This window comes from Geospiza fortis, unplaced genomic scaffold (assembly GCF_000277835.1).
Source record: "Geospiza fortis unplaced genomic scaffold, GeoFor_1.0 scaffold40, whole genome shotgun sequence".
Lineage (NCBI taxonomy): Eukaryota > Metazoa > Chordata > Aves > Passeriformes > Thraupidae > Geospiza > Geospiza fortis.
Genome location: NW_005054297.1, coordinates 16,002,998 through 16,020,635, shown reverse-complemented (window position 1 = coordinate 16,020,635; position 17,638 = coordinate 16,002,998). Strand labels below are relative to the sequence as shown.

Genomic DNA, 17,638 nt, shown 5'->3' with positions numbered 1-17,638 from the left:
CGGGCGGCGCCCTGGGTTCGACGCTGCTGCCCTCATCATCCGCCTCTGATACCGGCGTGGCGACGCTTAACAGCGCCCTGCAAGGGCTTTAAAACACCCGGTTACAAAAGCACTGCCGCGTTCGCAAATAACGCTTCGGAGTGCAGCGAACAAGGGAGCGGGCTGCCGGCCTTGGCGGGCAGGAGGCGGTGGGCGGCCACGGTGGGCAGGCATGGCTGGCTTGTGGCTTTTGGCAGCTGTTCGTGCAGAGGAAGGTGGTGGAAGGTTGTGCTGACTCACTCTTCCCCGAAAGGCTTTATATTACACTCACCGTAATGAAACGCTTGTGAGCTATAACAGCAGACCCAGCCTGCGTTAGGTTGTGTGCATCCTAATCGTTGCTGAATTATCGTTGCAAAATCAGTAATGTGGAGCACGGCCTGTAGTGTTTCTGCAACCTGCTAGAATCTCTCAGAACATCAGCGGTGCAGTAGGTGGGAAGTAGCTGGTGATTAAAATGGGTTTGGACTTTGAAAAAAACTTTGTCTAATATCTTATGCAGGAGACTACACATGAAGATAAGTAATCACTATCTGGAAGGGATACAACTGCCATTGATTGAGAAAAAGGCTGGGAGAGAGAAAAAAATTGGAGAAAATAAGACAGAACAAAAGGTAGGTGTTGCTGGCAGGTTCCAGAGTAGGAAATGGAGTAGTTATAGTATGTTTGTTGTAGAGACGCAAAAAAGGAGCTGACCGTATGGCTGCAGTGTTTTTATGTGATGCAAAATCATACACCCCTCTTACAGTAAGATCAAACTGAGTGATTTCAGTTAGCCACAATAAACTGAGTGAATGACCAACACAGGATGATTTCTTGAGAGGGATAATATATATATATATATATCCCATGGCAGTAAATCATTCTTGTCTATTCAGGAAAAAGGCTTGTATATAATTCTGAAGGGCTCAGCAAAACTCCTCAATGTATGGTTATTACAGTAGAGAAATATGCTACCAAACAAAATATGCTACCAAAAGATTGGACCATAATAATTTAAGAAAAGATTCTGCATAATGGCAAATTATGTTTTATACATTTAAAGGTGAAGATACAGTGAATGGTGCTGAAAAGCTAGATTTTATATTCCTGCATGCTATGGTTCTCAAAACAAGAGTAAAGAGACTGAAACCAACATGATGTAGACAATGAAAGCTTTTTATTTTACCTTAATTAATTGTCCAAGTCAGTGCTGAAGCCAGCATTTTAATAGAATATTTAAAGGATTTTACTTTACTATGTCTTAATGAAAACATCTGTGATTATTCAACATAGATTTTAAAAGCAGAAGGAGTAAGATTACCACTGCCTGAAGGCAAGCCCCATGCTCTGCTGGCAAAAGTTAAAAGAAATGAAGGCAATTAAATTCATTTGATGGCTTTTTGCACTTATTTGGAAATACGTGACAGTGACCTCTCTCAGGTACCAAGGATAATGCATCTGTTGTGTTCTGTGTTTCCAGGGAGACATGTCTGTACCTTGAGAAGTTTGCAGCTAGATGCTGTGTATGTAAGGATGAAGTAGGTTTTGCATCGTCTTAGGGGCTATGAAAAGGTTTCTCCTGTAAACCATTTTAAAATGCTGTATGTGACACAGGGCTTATTAACAACACATGCCAGGGAAACACCGTAAACACTAGAGAAACTTTATAACATAGTTATTTATTCTTTGGAATCATAGTTATTATAAAATATTATGCATGTACAGAGGTGGCAGTTTGCCAGGAGTGTGGGAATAAAAAGATGATGTATTACAAAGACCTTAAATTATATCATACAAATTCTGTTCAGAAGCTTTTCATTATCGCCTCATGGAAATGGGCTTGTGTAGTTCAGCATTCTACCTTTTCCACGGCCACTACCACCCTCTGCTCACTGCTCACTTTCACAGTAATCAGAATTCTCTTATTTCATATGCTAGTAATTACATGAATAATTACTATAGTGTATGCTTTACCATAGCTCCACAATCATGGTTATCTGGTTCAAAATTAGTGCAATAAACAGGCAAACTTCACTTTAATTTAGATGGAACAAAACAGCTTGCCCTGACTAATACTCTGAATTACCTTGGAGCATCCTTTAGTAAGAGAGTTGTAAAGAATCCCTCTCTCCTGTCCTTGTGTCTTTTCCCCATGGACATGGGCTCTCTAGCTCCTCTTCATGTCCACAGTTACTTTCTATTCCTTCCATGGCTCTCATCAGTCTCCAGCTGGGTCATGAGACATCCTTTCTACCCTTTCTACCGTGTTTTTCCTCCTCTTTCTCCCTCTGTGGTGTGAACTGCAGAAATTTTAGGTAACAGCAGAAAACCTCAAGAACAAGCATATTCAAAGGACCATTGTGTTATGGCAGAAGTTAAGTCTTGGGATAGCCATTGGGCATTAATGGAGAGTTTTCCCAAATCAGTGTACTTGGGCTTTGTCTGTACAGTGAGAGAGGTTACTTGGGGCACAGTTTATTGCTGCTTGTATGAAATGTATGGAAGAAAAAGAGAGAGGAAGTGAAGGTAATTTGCTTGTCAGGAGCTCGGCTGAAGGAAGCTGGGGTTTGAGGAGGCAGCTTGAGTGTTTGGCAAATTGAAATAAAATGTTCTTGTCATAAGTGGTGCTACTCAGGCTTTCCCCTCCGGCAAGGTATATGCAAATGATTGCTGGTAGATTTTTAAAAATGTGTCTCTCCTGGCATGCAATTGTATTTCTAACATTGCTGCTTCTCACTATTCTCCGTACCCAGTTCTACAAAGGGATGTTAAAGGAAGGGGTGGCCACCCATAGCTCTAGGGCTGGGCATCCTCCTCCCTGCTGGACCCCAGCATGGGGACCTGGTGTCTGTGTCCCAGGCTGGTGAAAGTGGCTGCTGCTTTCCTGCTCAACCAGCAGCAACTTCAACAGCACCTCTGCCCAGGGCTCACACAGGTACCAACAGCCTGCACCTCTGCCCAGGGCTCACACAAGTACCAACAGCCTTTCCCTTTCTGCCCTTTGGCTGACAAGGCTGAGGGTCACTGGTGAAAACACACGCCTCTCTCCTCTCTACCTCACAAGCACATACATTGTTGCAGATCCCCAAGGCATGGCCTCCCTGGTTTTCTGATAGCCCTGCCCAGATCCTAGACCTTCTTACCTGCTCCACAGCCCCAAATCACCAGCTGTCCAGCTTGGTGCTCAGTGCATTCTGAAAAAAGCATCCTCCCTCTCCACATACCCTGGCCAAGTACTCTGGTTGACCAGGGCTGTCCCTGTTGTTGTCTCTGTGAGTGTTGCCTGGGTACATTGTACATCTCTATGTTTGGCTTCCTCCCTTTGTCATTCCACTTGATAAGGTCCTTGAACAGATGACACTAATGAAGCAGGCACTCCCTCCTTCCATTTGCTCTCACAGGTAGATTCCAGCTGGGTTCAGGCACAGAATGGGGAGTGAAAACTCTGCCTCTTTCTGAGGAAGGCATCTTGAAGGCTTAGCATGCAGTCCTAATTAAAAACTACTCCTTTGCAAGTCAAGAGAGGGCTCTGCTCCTCCCTGTAAGCAATCTGATATGATGAAATACTTCCTCCCCCACCAAGTCCCATGTATTCAGTGGAGGAGGAGGAAGAGTAGGACAGGAAAACACATATTTACTCCTACACAAGTCCAATACACAGAGCAGCAGCTAGAAGCAGGAATACACACAGACAGACTGACAGGCACACAGTACTCACTGAATGAACCAGCAGCCCTGCAGGGATGCTCCTGGCCTTCCTGACAGTGAGTGCGCTGCTTGCATCTCTCCAGAATGTTTGGGTGTGGGACCACACTTACCACACACAGGAAATCTCCACAACATTTCTGGTGTAAGATATTACCAGGAAAATGTATCTTGTATCCCAGCTGGAGTTAGGGACCATCTGTGTATAGTTGATAGCTCCTGGCTACATGAAAACCAGCAGTTAAGGAGCCTCCCTAGTCTCAGGCTAGCTGTCAAATGTATTTTCATTGAAGGGCTTGCCCAGATGTGTTCAACTCCTTGCTCACCCTCTCAACCCGGCTTGGTACTTAATTATTTGCAACTGTTTTAATACCCAAACCTAACTGTTGTTGTATGATTTTTTTTTCTTAATTTTTTTGTGGCAATTTTCCTTGTTCTCCACAGGAGAGGCACGTTTAGCTCCTTTCCAATTCCTTCTTTAGATTTCTTGATTTCTACCTCTGTATTGATACAATACTGTATTTGTCAGAGTCTGCCTTCAGGGAAGTTTTTTCAAGTCCTATTTGGCCTTATTATCCACCCACTCTTCTGTCACTTTCAGTGGTAATTTTTTCATTGCATTGTTTTATTTTTTTCCCCTGATGCATTCATCTGGGAATTTTCATTCCCTTGCTGCTTTTCTTTTTGTCTCTTATGTGGGAAACATGGGAAAAAGCTAAACCAGTTCCAATCAGTGCTAGTTCCCGTGCAATGGAGACCTGTACTGTGCCCTAAAGCAGGTCTCTGCTTAGGCAAAAATCAAAACCCCTGCAGTAGAAAACCCTTCAAGGAATATGTGAGAAATCACATATTATCACATGCTGTGTGCACCATTCCAGTGCTTTCTGCCCTATGGAGTAAAGTTATGTGATTTAATGGTTGACACCAAAAGCAGACATCTAAATTTAAAATTACCAATCTGATAATCTCCTTTTTCTTTTTTTTCCCCTCTCTTCTTCCCAAAAGGGTAGTTTAAAACTTACTTTTACAGCTGATGCCCTGAAATGTCTTGACAGATTTGAGCCACTCCATGCCTTGGTCATACATCTAGGTTTGGCTGTTGTCCAGGGATGAAATACCTGCCTATGTTCGCGCTTTTTGTTGCTGGGGATCCTCAGAGTATGTCTGCACAAAATGCAGCAACAGCCACATTTTCTTTCTTTCCACTTCCCATGGAAATGTTTTACCTGTCAGACTGCAAGCCAGCTGTGGTAGTTTGTCCACTGTCTTCATGAAATGACACAAAAAAGGCTGCAAGAGTCACAGCACAGAGAAAGTAAATGCTTCAGCAGCCTCTTACGGAATCGGCCTGATACAGCAGAGACTTCTGGATTCCAGTCTTTTCTCCTTATAGTGGGTTTTGTCACACAGTTTCCAAGTGCAAAGACATTTTTTTGTAAAGCCTAGGTAACGAGCTTCAGACTCAGTATTTTATTGCAGAGATTAGAATACCTGAAAGTTTATTTTTACAGGGTCATACTCGTTTGAATCTAAGTTATAGCTTCTGAATCAGGGCTAGAGTTAAAAAACCCCACAAGTAATAAATTGCTTTTTCTATGAATATTTGTATGTACAAAATTATGTATTTTAATAAAAAATTTCAAGTGGCTACTAGTATTTTCACAGAATGCTACTAGCTAATTGTAATGTTCATCTGTGGGAAGAATTTGTAATTCAAACTAGTGGTGAAAATTAATATTACCCATTCAAGATTAAAGCACACCCTCGTATTAAATTGTATGTGTAAGAAAATAAATGTAATATATCCAAGGGCACTATCTGCTGACAGCCTCAGGGTGCCAAATGCTTTCATGGATTCTCAGATATAGGGAAGAATACTGTGCATTCAGACCTCACACGTATTTAAAACATTCATGTAAGTTTTGGCTTGTTTTTAAGGGGAATTCAAACTTGGTATTGCTACAAATTAGTTCCAGATCCATTTTTGAATAGTGATTTTTTGGTCTGATTCTTTTCCTTCTGCAAGAATGAGTCTCAATTTCTTTTCCTAGACACTGTCTTAACTATATCCTCCATGGGAAAAGAGGGCAAGACACATCATTAGGTAATGATCATCGTATCACACAATGGTGCATCAAAGTGAAAAATTTCTGTTTCATTTTCCCCCCCTTTACTTCAATGCACTTGTATCCTGATATTTAGGTGGAAAAGAAGAGATCAAATAACTACAGAAACCAGGCAGTGTGACTAACAAAATGCTGAAAGTTACTGTTCAGTAATTTGTGTTTTTTTCCCCTTCAGGCTGATAATGTTCTATGTCATACAAAGCGAGGATCTGCAGTGGAAGGAGTCTGTATCCACTTACTGCTAAAATGTGCAAGGAGGGAAATGTCACTGGGATCTTAAACACCAGCAGATTATCAGGGAGCAGCCTGCACTACAGGATATTCTGCCAGGAGCTAGGGGTTCACCACAGCTCAGGCAGAAGTTGGGTAGTACCACAAGGCTACCCAAAGCTGAGGTTTGCTAGTTCTCATTTTATCCGAGCTGGTCTGGGCATCTGTGGGCAGTTCCTAAGCATCCTCTGAACATTTACTTGCATTATTACAGTTTTCTCAACTTACAGAGGAGAACAAGAGCTGCTTTTAAACAAAGCCTTAATTTATGCAACTTTTCACACAATTTAGTTGCAGCATACAGATCTTCTGTGCTGCCAGGAATTTTGCAGATTTTTAATAAGGTTTTATTGAGCCCAGTGACTGCTGCTTATCCGAGGGGGGCCTCTACAGCAGATGGCATATGTCATTACTGTGCCTTGCTTTCACCTGTCCTTGCATTTTCAGGTCTTCTATGCAGAATTCTGTGGCTGAAAAGCAAAGCTATCTAAAGAGATGACTAAAAGAAGAAAACAAGTCTATATTTTTGTCATGGCAAGATGCTCTAATTCAAAGTGCTTACACATTCATGTCACCAAATAAAAAGAATTTGAATTATATACACTGCAAGAAAATTATATACACTGCAAAGAAAATTAGTTTCAAGTGCATTTATTTTGAAATAAACAAGAATATTATATGTATATATTCATATTTATATTAAATAATTTTATTAAACATGAAGAAAAAATAGTCTTAAAAACTAATCTGACACTTTCACATTCTATTTAATATTAAGTAACTATAGATAAGAAATATATAGAAAAATGCAAAAATTGCCTCAAGCCAGCCATAAAAGCAAAGTGCACTATTGCCTAGGGCAGTGGAGCAGCAAAATGATGATGGTACAACTGCTTCCTCCAAGGGGAGGTCACTGTGAGTGGCAGTCATGAATGAAAAGGAACGATGGGAACCCCTTCAGTGACTCCCAATATTTTCTTCTCTCTTCTTTGTCCTTTGCCACTGAAGTAGCAAACTGGGTTTTGCATGTGCTGACAAGAAGCAGTGAGACAGTTCTGCGTACCGAGACAATACATTGAATACAGCTGATTCCCTAAGTGATCACACAGGGACTGCAGCTTACCTCTGTTCTGCTGTGTCAATTCAAGTACCTTTATCTCAATTTATTTGATTTATTTCTTGCTGCCAATAGTTTAAGGACACCAAGGTGGAAATTCTGAATTTAGTTATCATGAAGTATTAACTGAAGTATCATCCTTTGATAGTTTTCTGAACTGGCCTGGGTTTTGCGGATATTTTTTCCAATAAAAATCACTCTTAGCACATTTTTTTTTTACAATTCTCAGTGTGGAATTTCTTTAAAAAAGCTTCCTTCTCATTTTGTTTTGGTTTTTCTATCAGAAATATATGTTACTATACATTAAGCATTTCAAAACTTAGGTGCACTCTTACACAGACACCATAAATGTATTAACATGACATTTAAGATGGTAATTGAGCAACATGGGCACTGAATAAAATTGTAAAAAGTTTTATTTCATGATTTGGAGTAGTAAGATATCTAAAAGCATTATTTTAGTTCTGTTTTGATTGTCTGATTACCAAATATTTCTGCTTCTGATGACAATTTGTTGACATTAGTTCAAGTGTGTGCGTATTCAGCTGGAATTATTTCATGGCACAGTCTTTTCCTAAACAGATACAGATTTATTCAATATCCAGTAAGTCTTTTCAAGAAGGGTGTAAAAAATATTTGTTCTTGTTTGTGTGGATGTAATTCCTACTACCTAACAATAATGTTAATAGGGAGTAAGGAAATATGCTGCTGCTGAATAGCAAACAAGTAATATTCAAATAATATTAGTGTTCTGTACTGTGCATGCATTCATGTTTTGTTTTGTTTTTTGTTTGACACAAACACAAGCTATTTATCTAGTTTTCAGGTATGGCATTCCAGAGTAGCAAATTAGACAACTATAATTTCTATTCAGTGTTACTTCATATAAAAGTGCACTACTCACAAAAAACACATGAATTTGTACTCTACCTGAAACATACCAGTGTATGGCAATAAAATTAATAATAAATATTACAAAGTGTGTGCTACATGAATTTGAACATTCTGACTTGTCTTTGACACACTGCTCGTAAGACATCTTAAAATCTGTACTATTTTTTAAAGGATAAATTCATAAACATAATAATAAGACTTGGAGAATCTGAACATTGTAGTTCATACAGTACTTTTCCTAGGTAAATACCTATCATTCACATTATAACTGTAACAGCTTTACTCCTTGGAAAATAACAGCCTCTAAGACTTTAATTTGTCCACTCAACTCATGTGTAATTGTTACGCTACTTAATGTAGTCTCATTTTCAGTTTAGCACAAACTTTTAATAGTGCTCATCTGAAAGTGAATTCACAGTCTAAGCTGATGCAGGTGGTTTCTCTTCACTGCCAAACATCTTCCTGCCCAGGTGTAAGACTTATTTTTGTTTCCTTTTAAATCACAAATATCTCAAAATAATAAAAAATAATATTCAGAAGGTGTTCTTACAAAAGAAGGCTTCTCCCACTCACATGGCATAGTTAGTTCATCAGTTAAATAAAACACATACTGAAAAGCAGTTTTAAGAGTTGATGATCACTACACCAAGTGGAAAAGAAGTTCCGTGTTTTCTACTGCAGCTGGAAGATTCACCATTCACCTGGGTTAGTTTGTTCTTCATTAAGAATTCATAGGAATAAATAATTTTAGCCAGTGCAGATAATCCTGCTTTCTTCCTTTATCTCAGCATATCTCGTCTCCGAAATTGCTTCCATAGATCTCTGAGATGCTCACTGGTTACAGTCATCACACAAGAGTAATATTCCTTCCAACCATACTTCGGAGTCTCCTGTGAAAAGTGAAAAATATACAATTGGAAAAAGATACCATTCACTAAATTCATTAATTCTACCTCAAATTTTATTCAGACTGATACATACTAGATAGATGGTTTAATATTAAAATAGTGAGAGATCAAACTTAGGTCTGTAAAATGAGAGTTATAAATCTGTACATAGGTTAAGTATTCAAAAGGCATCCTCACCTCACAGCACACAATTAGCATTCAACAAATAGCCTATTTATATTAAAAGATGAAAGAAAATATTTCCGCTTTATTCAGATATGCCCAGCTCCCTCTCTAGTTTTGTTCCTTGCTTCTTTGTATTGACACTGTACTAAAAAGTTCACCTATGACACCAAACAAAAAGCACAGAAAATTATTGATGTTCATTAAACTGAGGCACTAAAAGCCAAATACCATATGGGCAGATAATCCTAAATTTTAGTTCTGTAACATAAATAGCTATTCACTGAATGGAGAGGAAAACTGGCCAAGGGCTGGCCTGGGAGATTCACTGTGCTGTGCTCTATGCTCTCTGTATTTATCACTGGATCTCATAATTTCTTCCACTGTTCCTAACTCCACAAGTCTATTTTCACAGTAAGTGTAAAACATAGATGGAGAGATACTAAGAATTAGAGCAACTGGGGAAACAAACCACTTTCCTCCTAGTTTATATGCTGAGCATATGCCACATGGTGTGGAATATCCCTTGGGCCAGCTGGGGTCAGCTGTCCTGGCTGTGTCCTCTCCCAACTCCTTGTGCACACCCAGCCTCCTTGCAGGTGGGGTGGGGTGAGGAGCTGAGAAGTCCTTGACTCTGTGTAAGCACTGCTCATAGCAACCAGGACATCAGTGTGTCATCAATAGTATTCTCATCCTGTATTTAAAATACAGCACTGCAGCAGATACTAGGAAGAAAATTAACTCACTCTGAGCTAAAACCAGGACACATGGTGAGACTGTTCAATACCTTGTTTTGGTTGAACTGAGTGAAGGTGTTAAAGAAATTGCCACACTGCAGTACAATAAAATCCACCATTAGACACTAAAGCCTACATCTGTTTATTCTTATACCCCATCTTGTTTAGTTAAAAAGCACAGAAGTTTATAAAGAAGTTGTAGATATTCAGCACACAATTTAACCCACAGTAGTGTATGATGATGCCAAATGAAATATTGGAAACCATACTTACATGAATGCATAATTTAGCTGATATTTATAGTCAATCTCATGAAAAAATGCATTAACTTGCAAATTGCAGTGCATTATTTAACAAAAGCATATCCACTTTATTAACCTGTGCTTTAAGATATGAATTTATTTTTTATTTTATGAAACAAGTTCAGAGAAATGTTCATGAAAGTCATTAAAAGAAATGCTGAAATACACTGACTATTTCAATGTATGCACTGTTGTTGTATGTACTCTCAATGTACCAGATCCCCAGAAGGAACAGCTTGTCCACATGTTCTGCAATGCTTTTGTGTTTCACTGGAACATTGTCCTCCCACTGTATCCAGGTACATTTTTAAGCTTCTTGTCAGGTTTAGGATCAAAAGCTCAAGTTCTGCAATTTCCAATTACTTTTGTAAGATGAGTCAGGAAGGTGTGCCTAATCACACACTTCTCCCCTCTCTGCTTTAGAGAAGAGGTAAGCAAAAGTCTCTTCAAACAGTAAGCAACAGCCTCTTTCATTTTTTTAAAGCTGTCTTTTACACTAGATGTATTCAATTGCTGTGTACTAGGACAGTATAGAAATTTAAAAAAACTTTAAAGATTAGCTACATGAAAAATTTAATTTCACTTGACAGGATGAAGTGTTTACAGAAGAAAGCAATTTATAGTGGAAATGGCTAGAAATGAGGTTCTGAATCCACGCTTCAGTTTTTAATGTCTTTTTCAAAATAAATTTCCTTCCTCACTCAGTCTCAAGGTACTATTTTCAGCTATTAACCATTACCTCCTAAAAGCTTGTAATCAGAAATTTTGAAAACCCACAATATTCAGAACATCTAGAAATCAATTATTTCAATTTAAAAAATATTAAGATTCTAAAAAAATTACTAGTACATAGAAATTAACTTCTAGATTTATATTTGTGATGTAATCATTACTTTCATTACTTCAGTAGTCAATAAAATCACAGTTATGGCCTAAGTATCTATTACAGTTACTGAGCACATGAATAGTTTAGCAAACAGTACTTCGGATGGACTTGAATCCCTTCCTAAGTTGGTCTCTAGCATCCCTTTTTGGAAATTAACTTTGAAAGGGCTTTGTTAGAAATTTCCTAGATAATCCTTCCCAAGGACATTCAAAGCAGAGCTCTCCTCTGTGCTCTGCCAGGCAGTTCTCTACAAAGGTGATTTTTCAGCTCTCTCTGCAGTGTATGCAAAGGAGTACCTGCAATGCCCAGTCAGGCTCTGTGCCCTGCAGGGACCACACACAGCTTGTACAGCTGCTCCCCAAGGAGAAATCTGCATTATTTATTATAAGGGTACAACATTCTTTACACTGTAGAGTAATGGCATTAGTGCATTTCAGAGATATGTGATGTACAGCACAATGTGCTGTTTATTTCTTGTCAGAGTGCAGATTCACAGTGGGGTATAATCTATGGTAAACCTGCCAAGTATCTTAATCTCCTTCACCAGAGTTCTACATTTACCATAGAAAAGCACAGTGTTTCAAAGCAGAATGAACTGTACATTTATATTTGGAAAAAAAGGAAAATTAATAGTAGTTGTACTGCACTTAACTGTGGGATGTAGTTGCAGCTGATTTTTGTATTTTATGTATATTTATGTGCTTCTTTGGACATCAGACTGAAATTTAATTACCTATTAAAATTATTCAGTTTCAAATCTCCAATGATTCTGTTTTTATTCAGTTTCAAATCTCCAACGATTCCATTTTTATTATCTTTTCAAATTATAAACTAAATGGAAAATAATGATTTTTAGAATTCTGCAAAATCCACTTTCACTCCACAATGTATGGCAAAGGCAGAACTATCTCTATTCTACTCCACAGTACTTTTGCCAAATCACTTCACATGCCCTGGCTAAAGGTTCCATTTCCATTAGTAGAAGTTTACAACAAATCTGAAGAAATATTATGAGTTATGCAATGTTTTGCACCAGCCAACAGCTGGTTACATCACTGTAACCAGCCTGGGCTTGATCTCAGGGGTCTTTTCTGACCTTAACAATTCTGTGATTCTGACTCATGATAGGAGACAAGAAGCAGTTGCTCAAGTGAAGAACAGCAGCAAACTAATGTGTCAGCAGGGAAGAGAGAATTTTAGGTATACAAGGCTTACATTGTATTCTTCAGTGCACAGGCAACAGGTATTTGATACAGACCTACTACTCAAGCAAGCTTGGATACAATAAGAATTTTTGTTACATCCAGGAGCTCCAGGTGGGAAGAAGAGCAGTAAATAGTAATAGTAAATAACTAGAGGCTTCTGCATTAACTCAGTGAGGTTGACTGTACCAAGTCCATGCTCTGAAAACTAACCTGGTTTCTTCTGTCTCCAAATGGGTAGTGTAGATGTACTATAATTCAAATTTTTTTTGAGAATGACTTTATACAGAATGAACAACATCTCCCTTTCTAAACATTTTTTCCCAGTTTACATCATCTCAGCATATGAATTAATTAATTTAGTGCCTGAATTTAGATCTGACAAGGTGTTGATGTATGTATACTTGATGCTTTTACCAGCCTCTCTTTCTATCACCAAAATAATTTTATTAGGTTTGTTGATTAGACAGTGGATTCCTTTGTGTCACTGCATTTTCTTCCACTTGGTCACAAACCCTTCACTGAAATTATTAGGGAAGCATCATGACTATGTAGCATTTTGCCAATTTCCCATAAGAGCTATTCCACATCTTGAAAAGTTTACAGTTTAAATAATATTTAACATGAAAGTACAATATGGGTTTTGGCAAAAAGACAAAGTACTCCTAACAATTATTTGTAAAAATACATGAGAAAAGAAGAAAGGAATCTTAGAAAGTCAAAAGTTTCAAAGATATAAAGTTACATAAGATTAAACTAAAGCCATGACTTCCTCTCATGTGACTAGTGACTTGGATACTGAAATATTAAATTTTAAAAACAAACAGTGTCACAACACGGCTACAGCATATGCACACCCCAGTTTCCACACTGAAATCTGCAGTACAGAATTGAACTGCATAGATGGACTTTCATGTAGTGGATATGTGAAAAGGGCCATGGTGATTATGTGTGGACACAAAGCTGATTCTTCAAAATTGCTGGTACAGCATTAATTGAGGCAAAAATACATGATTGCTTTCAAGAATGTAGCAGTATAAATCAAAGTAGAACCAAGTCACTAGAAGTCAGAAAAATCTGCCTCTACAATCTTCCTCGGCAAATACTTATTAGCCATAGGTACCTGAGAAATTACTTAAAAAGAGGTAATAGGACAGACAGAAAACAGCAACAGAAACTAAGAAAAAATACTTTTCCTAATTTCAAACACAATACAAAACCACAGCTGGCTCACAGAACAGTGACAGTGTGGGTCAGTCATTACCAACTCCAGGATAAAATTCTATTGCTTCAGTCAAAAACACAACATGATGCCTTGAGCTACTACATAGCTTGCAGCCATATAACCTATTCCTGAGTTTTGGAACGGGAAACAAAGCAGTGACAGTTCAACATTCAGCCATTCCTGCAGGCATGCCAGCACACTCAGACTGGTGGCCAACACATACCGTGATTTATCTGCTATAGAGCTCCTTCCTCACGCAGGATTTGAAAGTAGTATACCTCTGTATAGGTTTGTAGCCCTGTGGAGCAGAAGATGGAGAAGTGTGCAGATGCAGACAACATGTGAAGGCAGCCAGGGGTAAGCATAAGACAACGGTATCATGAAAATACAAAAAAATGGCTTTAATTGACAAATAGCTTGGAGATACTGTACAGTATGTGTTATGCAAAATGTTTATCATTTAGTCATTGATTTTCAAGACTTCCGGTTTAAAAATGGGATTTTTAAAGGAAAGGAAATCTTCCTATATATTTTTAAATTTGACAAAGAAAGGGAAATAATTATTTTAACTAAACAGTTAGCAAAAAGAAGCTTTTCATGTTTGAACATTTTTACTAAGTTTACGGCAATACTCTGACTGACCACTTGATGGCAGCTTAACATATGAGTTTGCATCAAACTCCTAAAACAAAAACAAGGTTTCGGGTTGTGCTACAAAATTGCAGAAAAAGAGAAATAATCATTTGGCAAAGTCTTTAAGACATTTACTTTTCCAAAACCGTATCTAAAATTTGTATTAAAATAAACATTTATTGTGTTCCTATAAGAGGCAGTACCTGACCCTCCTGAAGTTTTTAAGGCTAAGCTTTTAAATAGGACAAACCTGCTACATACTGACTGATGTTTCAGAACTGCATTTTCATTGGACTTGTGTGACTCTTTGCTCTTAAATATGTTCACTTTAGTCCGACTATATAACCACAAAATGGCCTTTTCTAAAATACATGGTCCCAGTACCAAATCCTGTAATGGCCTCAAGAATCTGGGCAAACCTAATTAGTGAAACAACTTTTAAAAAGGTAGAATTGCTAAGTACAAGATTTTAATTGTAAAATCAGACTTCAAATCACAGGCCTAACTGAAACTGTTATTTTGGGATTTTTTTTAGAGAGATAATCAGACACTACATTAATTGGCAGACATTAATTGTGGAATACTTAAAATTAAAATCAGGCATTTATACTTCATGAAGAAGTATAGATATCTGTGTTGCTATAAAATACTGAATAAGCTGAAGCTGTTATGACTTTTTATCTGTATAATGAAACTGACCAACTTTTCATATGGATTCAAACCACAGTTATTAATAAAGAAAATGTTAGTAATTTGTTAGTTTTGATTTAGCACAAGACGACATTTGAGCCCTCCACATAGGAGCAAGAGGGCAAAGTTTTACTTGCTTTGGACACATTAAATACTCTGCAACTTTTAACATACAAACAATAGGAAGCAATTAATGACACTTTCCACCAATTTGTTCTGGGAAAAAGGTTCTTAGGCATTTTCTACTTTTTATTCTAAATCAAGACTGCAATGGGTGGGGGGTGTTTATTAAGGCAAAATTTTTGCAGAATTTTTTTTATGAAGGCAATTTTTTGCAGAATTTTTATTATTATCCACTCTTGAAAAAAAATTGGTTTGTGTGACACTTATGAAAACTTACTGGAAATTGTAATTCTTCAGTTTACTACTGTAATTGTCTTGGAATATTACTGATGAGTGAAGGGAATGTGTTTAACAGAATTACAGGACCAAATCACAGTTGTCTCCCAATCCAGCAGATGTCTAATATTTAACTTAAATTAGAATTACAATGTATGAAGGACTGTGTTATTCTTCTGAATATTGGCTATTCTTTATAGTTCTTATACAGTCCACTGGAATATTTTATAGTGGTTCAGGGAAAAGCATGATACATACATAAGACTGAATAGGTGCTTATGATGACATAGATTCTTAAAATTATATGTGATTTCTGTCATGCATTTTGTGAAATAGGAACATGTAATAAGTACAAGAATTACTTAGTAAGCAGACTGTTTGCTGGTTAAATTAACACACTGCACATTTACAATTAGTAAACAATTAAAACATATAGCTGAACAGCTTGAAACAATTGTGAAACAATCATCATTACCACACCATAATAAAAGGAATTGAGGACCAACAAGGAAATAAGTTTGTTACAAATACAGGGGTTGTTATCCACATTTTATGTTTGATCATAATATTACAGAAATAACAAGTAAACTATTAGACTCAACACCACAGAAAGTTCTGAAATTACATTTAGGAAGCTAACCAAAATTAACTAAAATTACAGAAATACCATATTGAAATGTGACTTTAGGAATCATAACACAGTTTAAGATTTATGTCTAAGCAATAAAGTAGTAAGGTTGTTAGTTAGAACACCACTTTACATTTAGTTCAAAATGTTAACACCTGTCATAAGAAGAAAAAAAATGACTGCAAGTAATTTCCTGCCCCGTAGCTTTTTATATGAATATTAGAGTCAGGGTTTAATTATTAAAATCAGTTCGGAACTAGAACACAGCATTGTTCAGCACCACTTCACTAATTTTTATTTGAAAATTAAAACTACCTTCTGCTCCAACTATTTCCAACTGTCATTATGAGCACTGGGTATTTTATATAATGTTTTAGACGAGTTAACCTTTAACTAAACTTCTTGAGCTTGAGAGAGACAAATTCTCTTTTTTCTGCATGCAATGCAGACATAATTGCTGCCATTGTTAAAATTCTTAATGCTAATCTATTAATTGCACAATACAGAAGAAATGACAGTATACAGGGGATTTCTCATCTCCTATTTGGTTTGCATATTATGTAGGTACATCATGTCCTCTAAATATTGCTTTCTAATAAAAAAACATCAAAGAAGAATTTAAGAAGGATTTTATCTTACAGATTGCCTCAGTATTTCCATAAATGTATAAATGTATGTCTTAAAATATATGTCATAAATGTATGTCTTTAAACATATGCACTGTTGGATTGAAATCTACAAGTGCCACAGGTGCTAAAGTAGTGGTAAGTAGCAAAGTCCACTGAGAGAACTATAAAAATTAGAATCCTTACCCTAAACCCTCGATTGAGTCTGTCCTTCATAATGCCAATAAATTCTTTATAACTCAACTGGTCGTCTCTGTCGACATCAAAAATCTTGAACACTGTGTTCACTAAATGTGGTGAGAGCTTCACGCCTGTGGCTACATACACGGCACGCTTGAATTCATCTGCATAAGGAGAACACCAGGAAAAAATTTTAAAAGGTGAATTTAAGGGTACTTTGTGAACAGTGTATTATGAAATATAAGTAAACTTTTAACTTGAGTTTTCACATTTAAATACTCAAAAATATGAAGAAGTGAAAATTAGGACTGAATTTCACAGTTCGAAACCAAGTAGTTCTTAACTGATATAAAATGACACTGCTTAATTTGTGACAATTATTTTACAAAAAAGATAACACTCCCTATGTGACGGTGTTCACAGAGGTTCTTGGATGAGGGAAGAGACGAAGATCTTACTCCATGTTTCAGAAGGCTTGATTTATTATTTTATGACATATATGACACTAAAACTATACTAAAAGAATAGAAGAAAAGGTTTTATCAGAAGGCTAGCTAAAGATAGAATAACAAAGGTTTGTGTCTCAGACAGTCTGAGCTAGCTGACTGTGATTGGCCATTAATTAGAAACAACTCTATGAGACCAATCACAGATCCACCTGTTGCATTCCACAGCAGCAGATAATCATTGTTTACATTTTATTCCTGAGGCTTCTCAGCTTCTCAGGAGGAAAAATCCTAAGAAAAGGATTTTTCATAAAAGTTGTCTGCGACATCCCTTATACTGTACTATGTGCAATAACAAAATTAGAAAATTATATTATAATTAAACCTATGTTACATATATGGCATTTACTTATTTGACACAAAACAGAACCCAAGAAATAGAGCACAGAGAATATGACAGAATGCCTTGCTAAGGCCACAT

At 37.2% G+C, this 17,638-nt stretch overlaps 1 protein-coding gene across 2 annotated transcripts in view; it reads right to left on the bottom strand.

The window, feature by feature from the left end:
• Positions 1-6,757: 6,757 nt before the first annotated feature.
• The window catches only part of MICU3 (mitochondrial calcium uptake family member 3), a 39,655-nt gene continuing 28,774 nt past the window's right edge, over positions 6,758-17,638 (bottom strand). For both annotated transcript variants that reach the window (XM_031066336.1, XM_031066339.1), the window contains 3 exons: positions 16,718-16,875; positions 13,779-13,853; positions 6,758-9,023 (listed from right to left, as the gene is read on the bottom strand). In XM_031066336.1, coding sequence (XP_030922196.1) covers positions 13,785-13,853; positions 16,718-16,875 — 227 coding nt within the window. In that variant the 3' untranslated portion in view covers positions 6,758-9,023; positions 13,779-13,784. The remainder of the gene's footprint in view (positions 9,024-13,778; positions 13,854-16,717; positions 16,876-17,638) is intronic.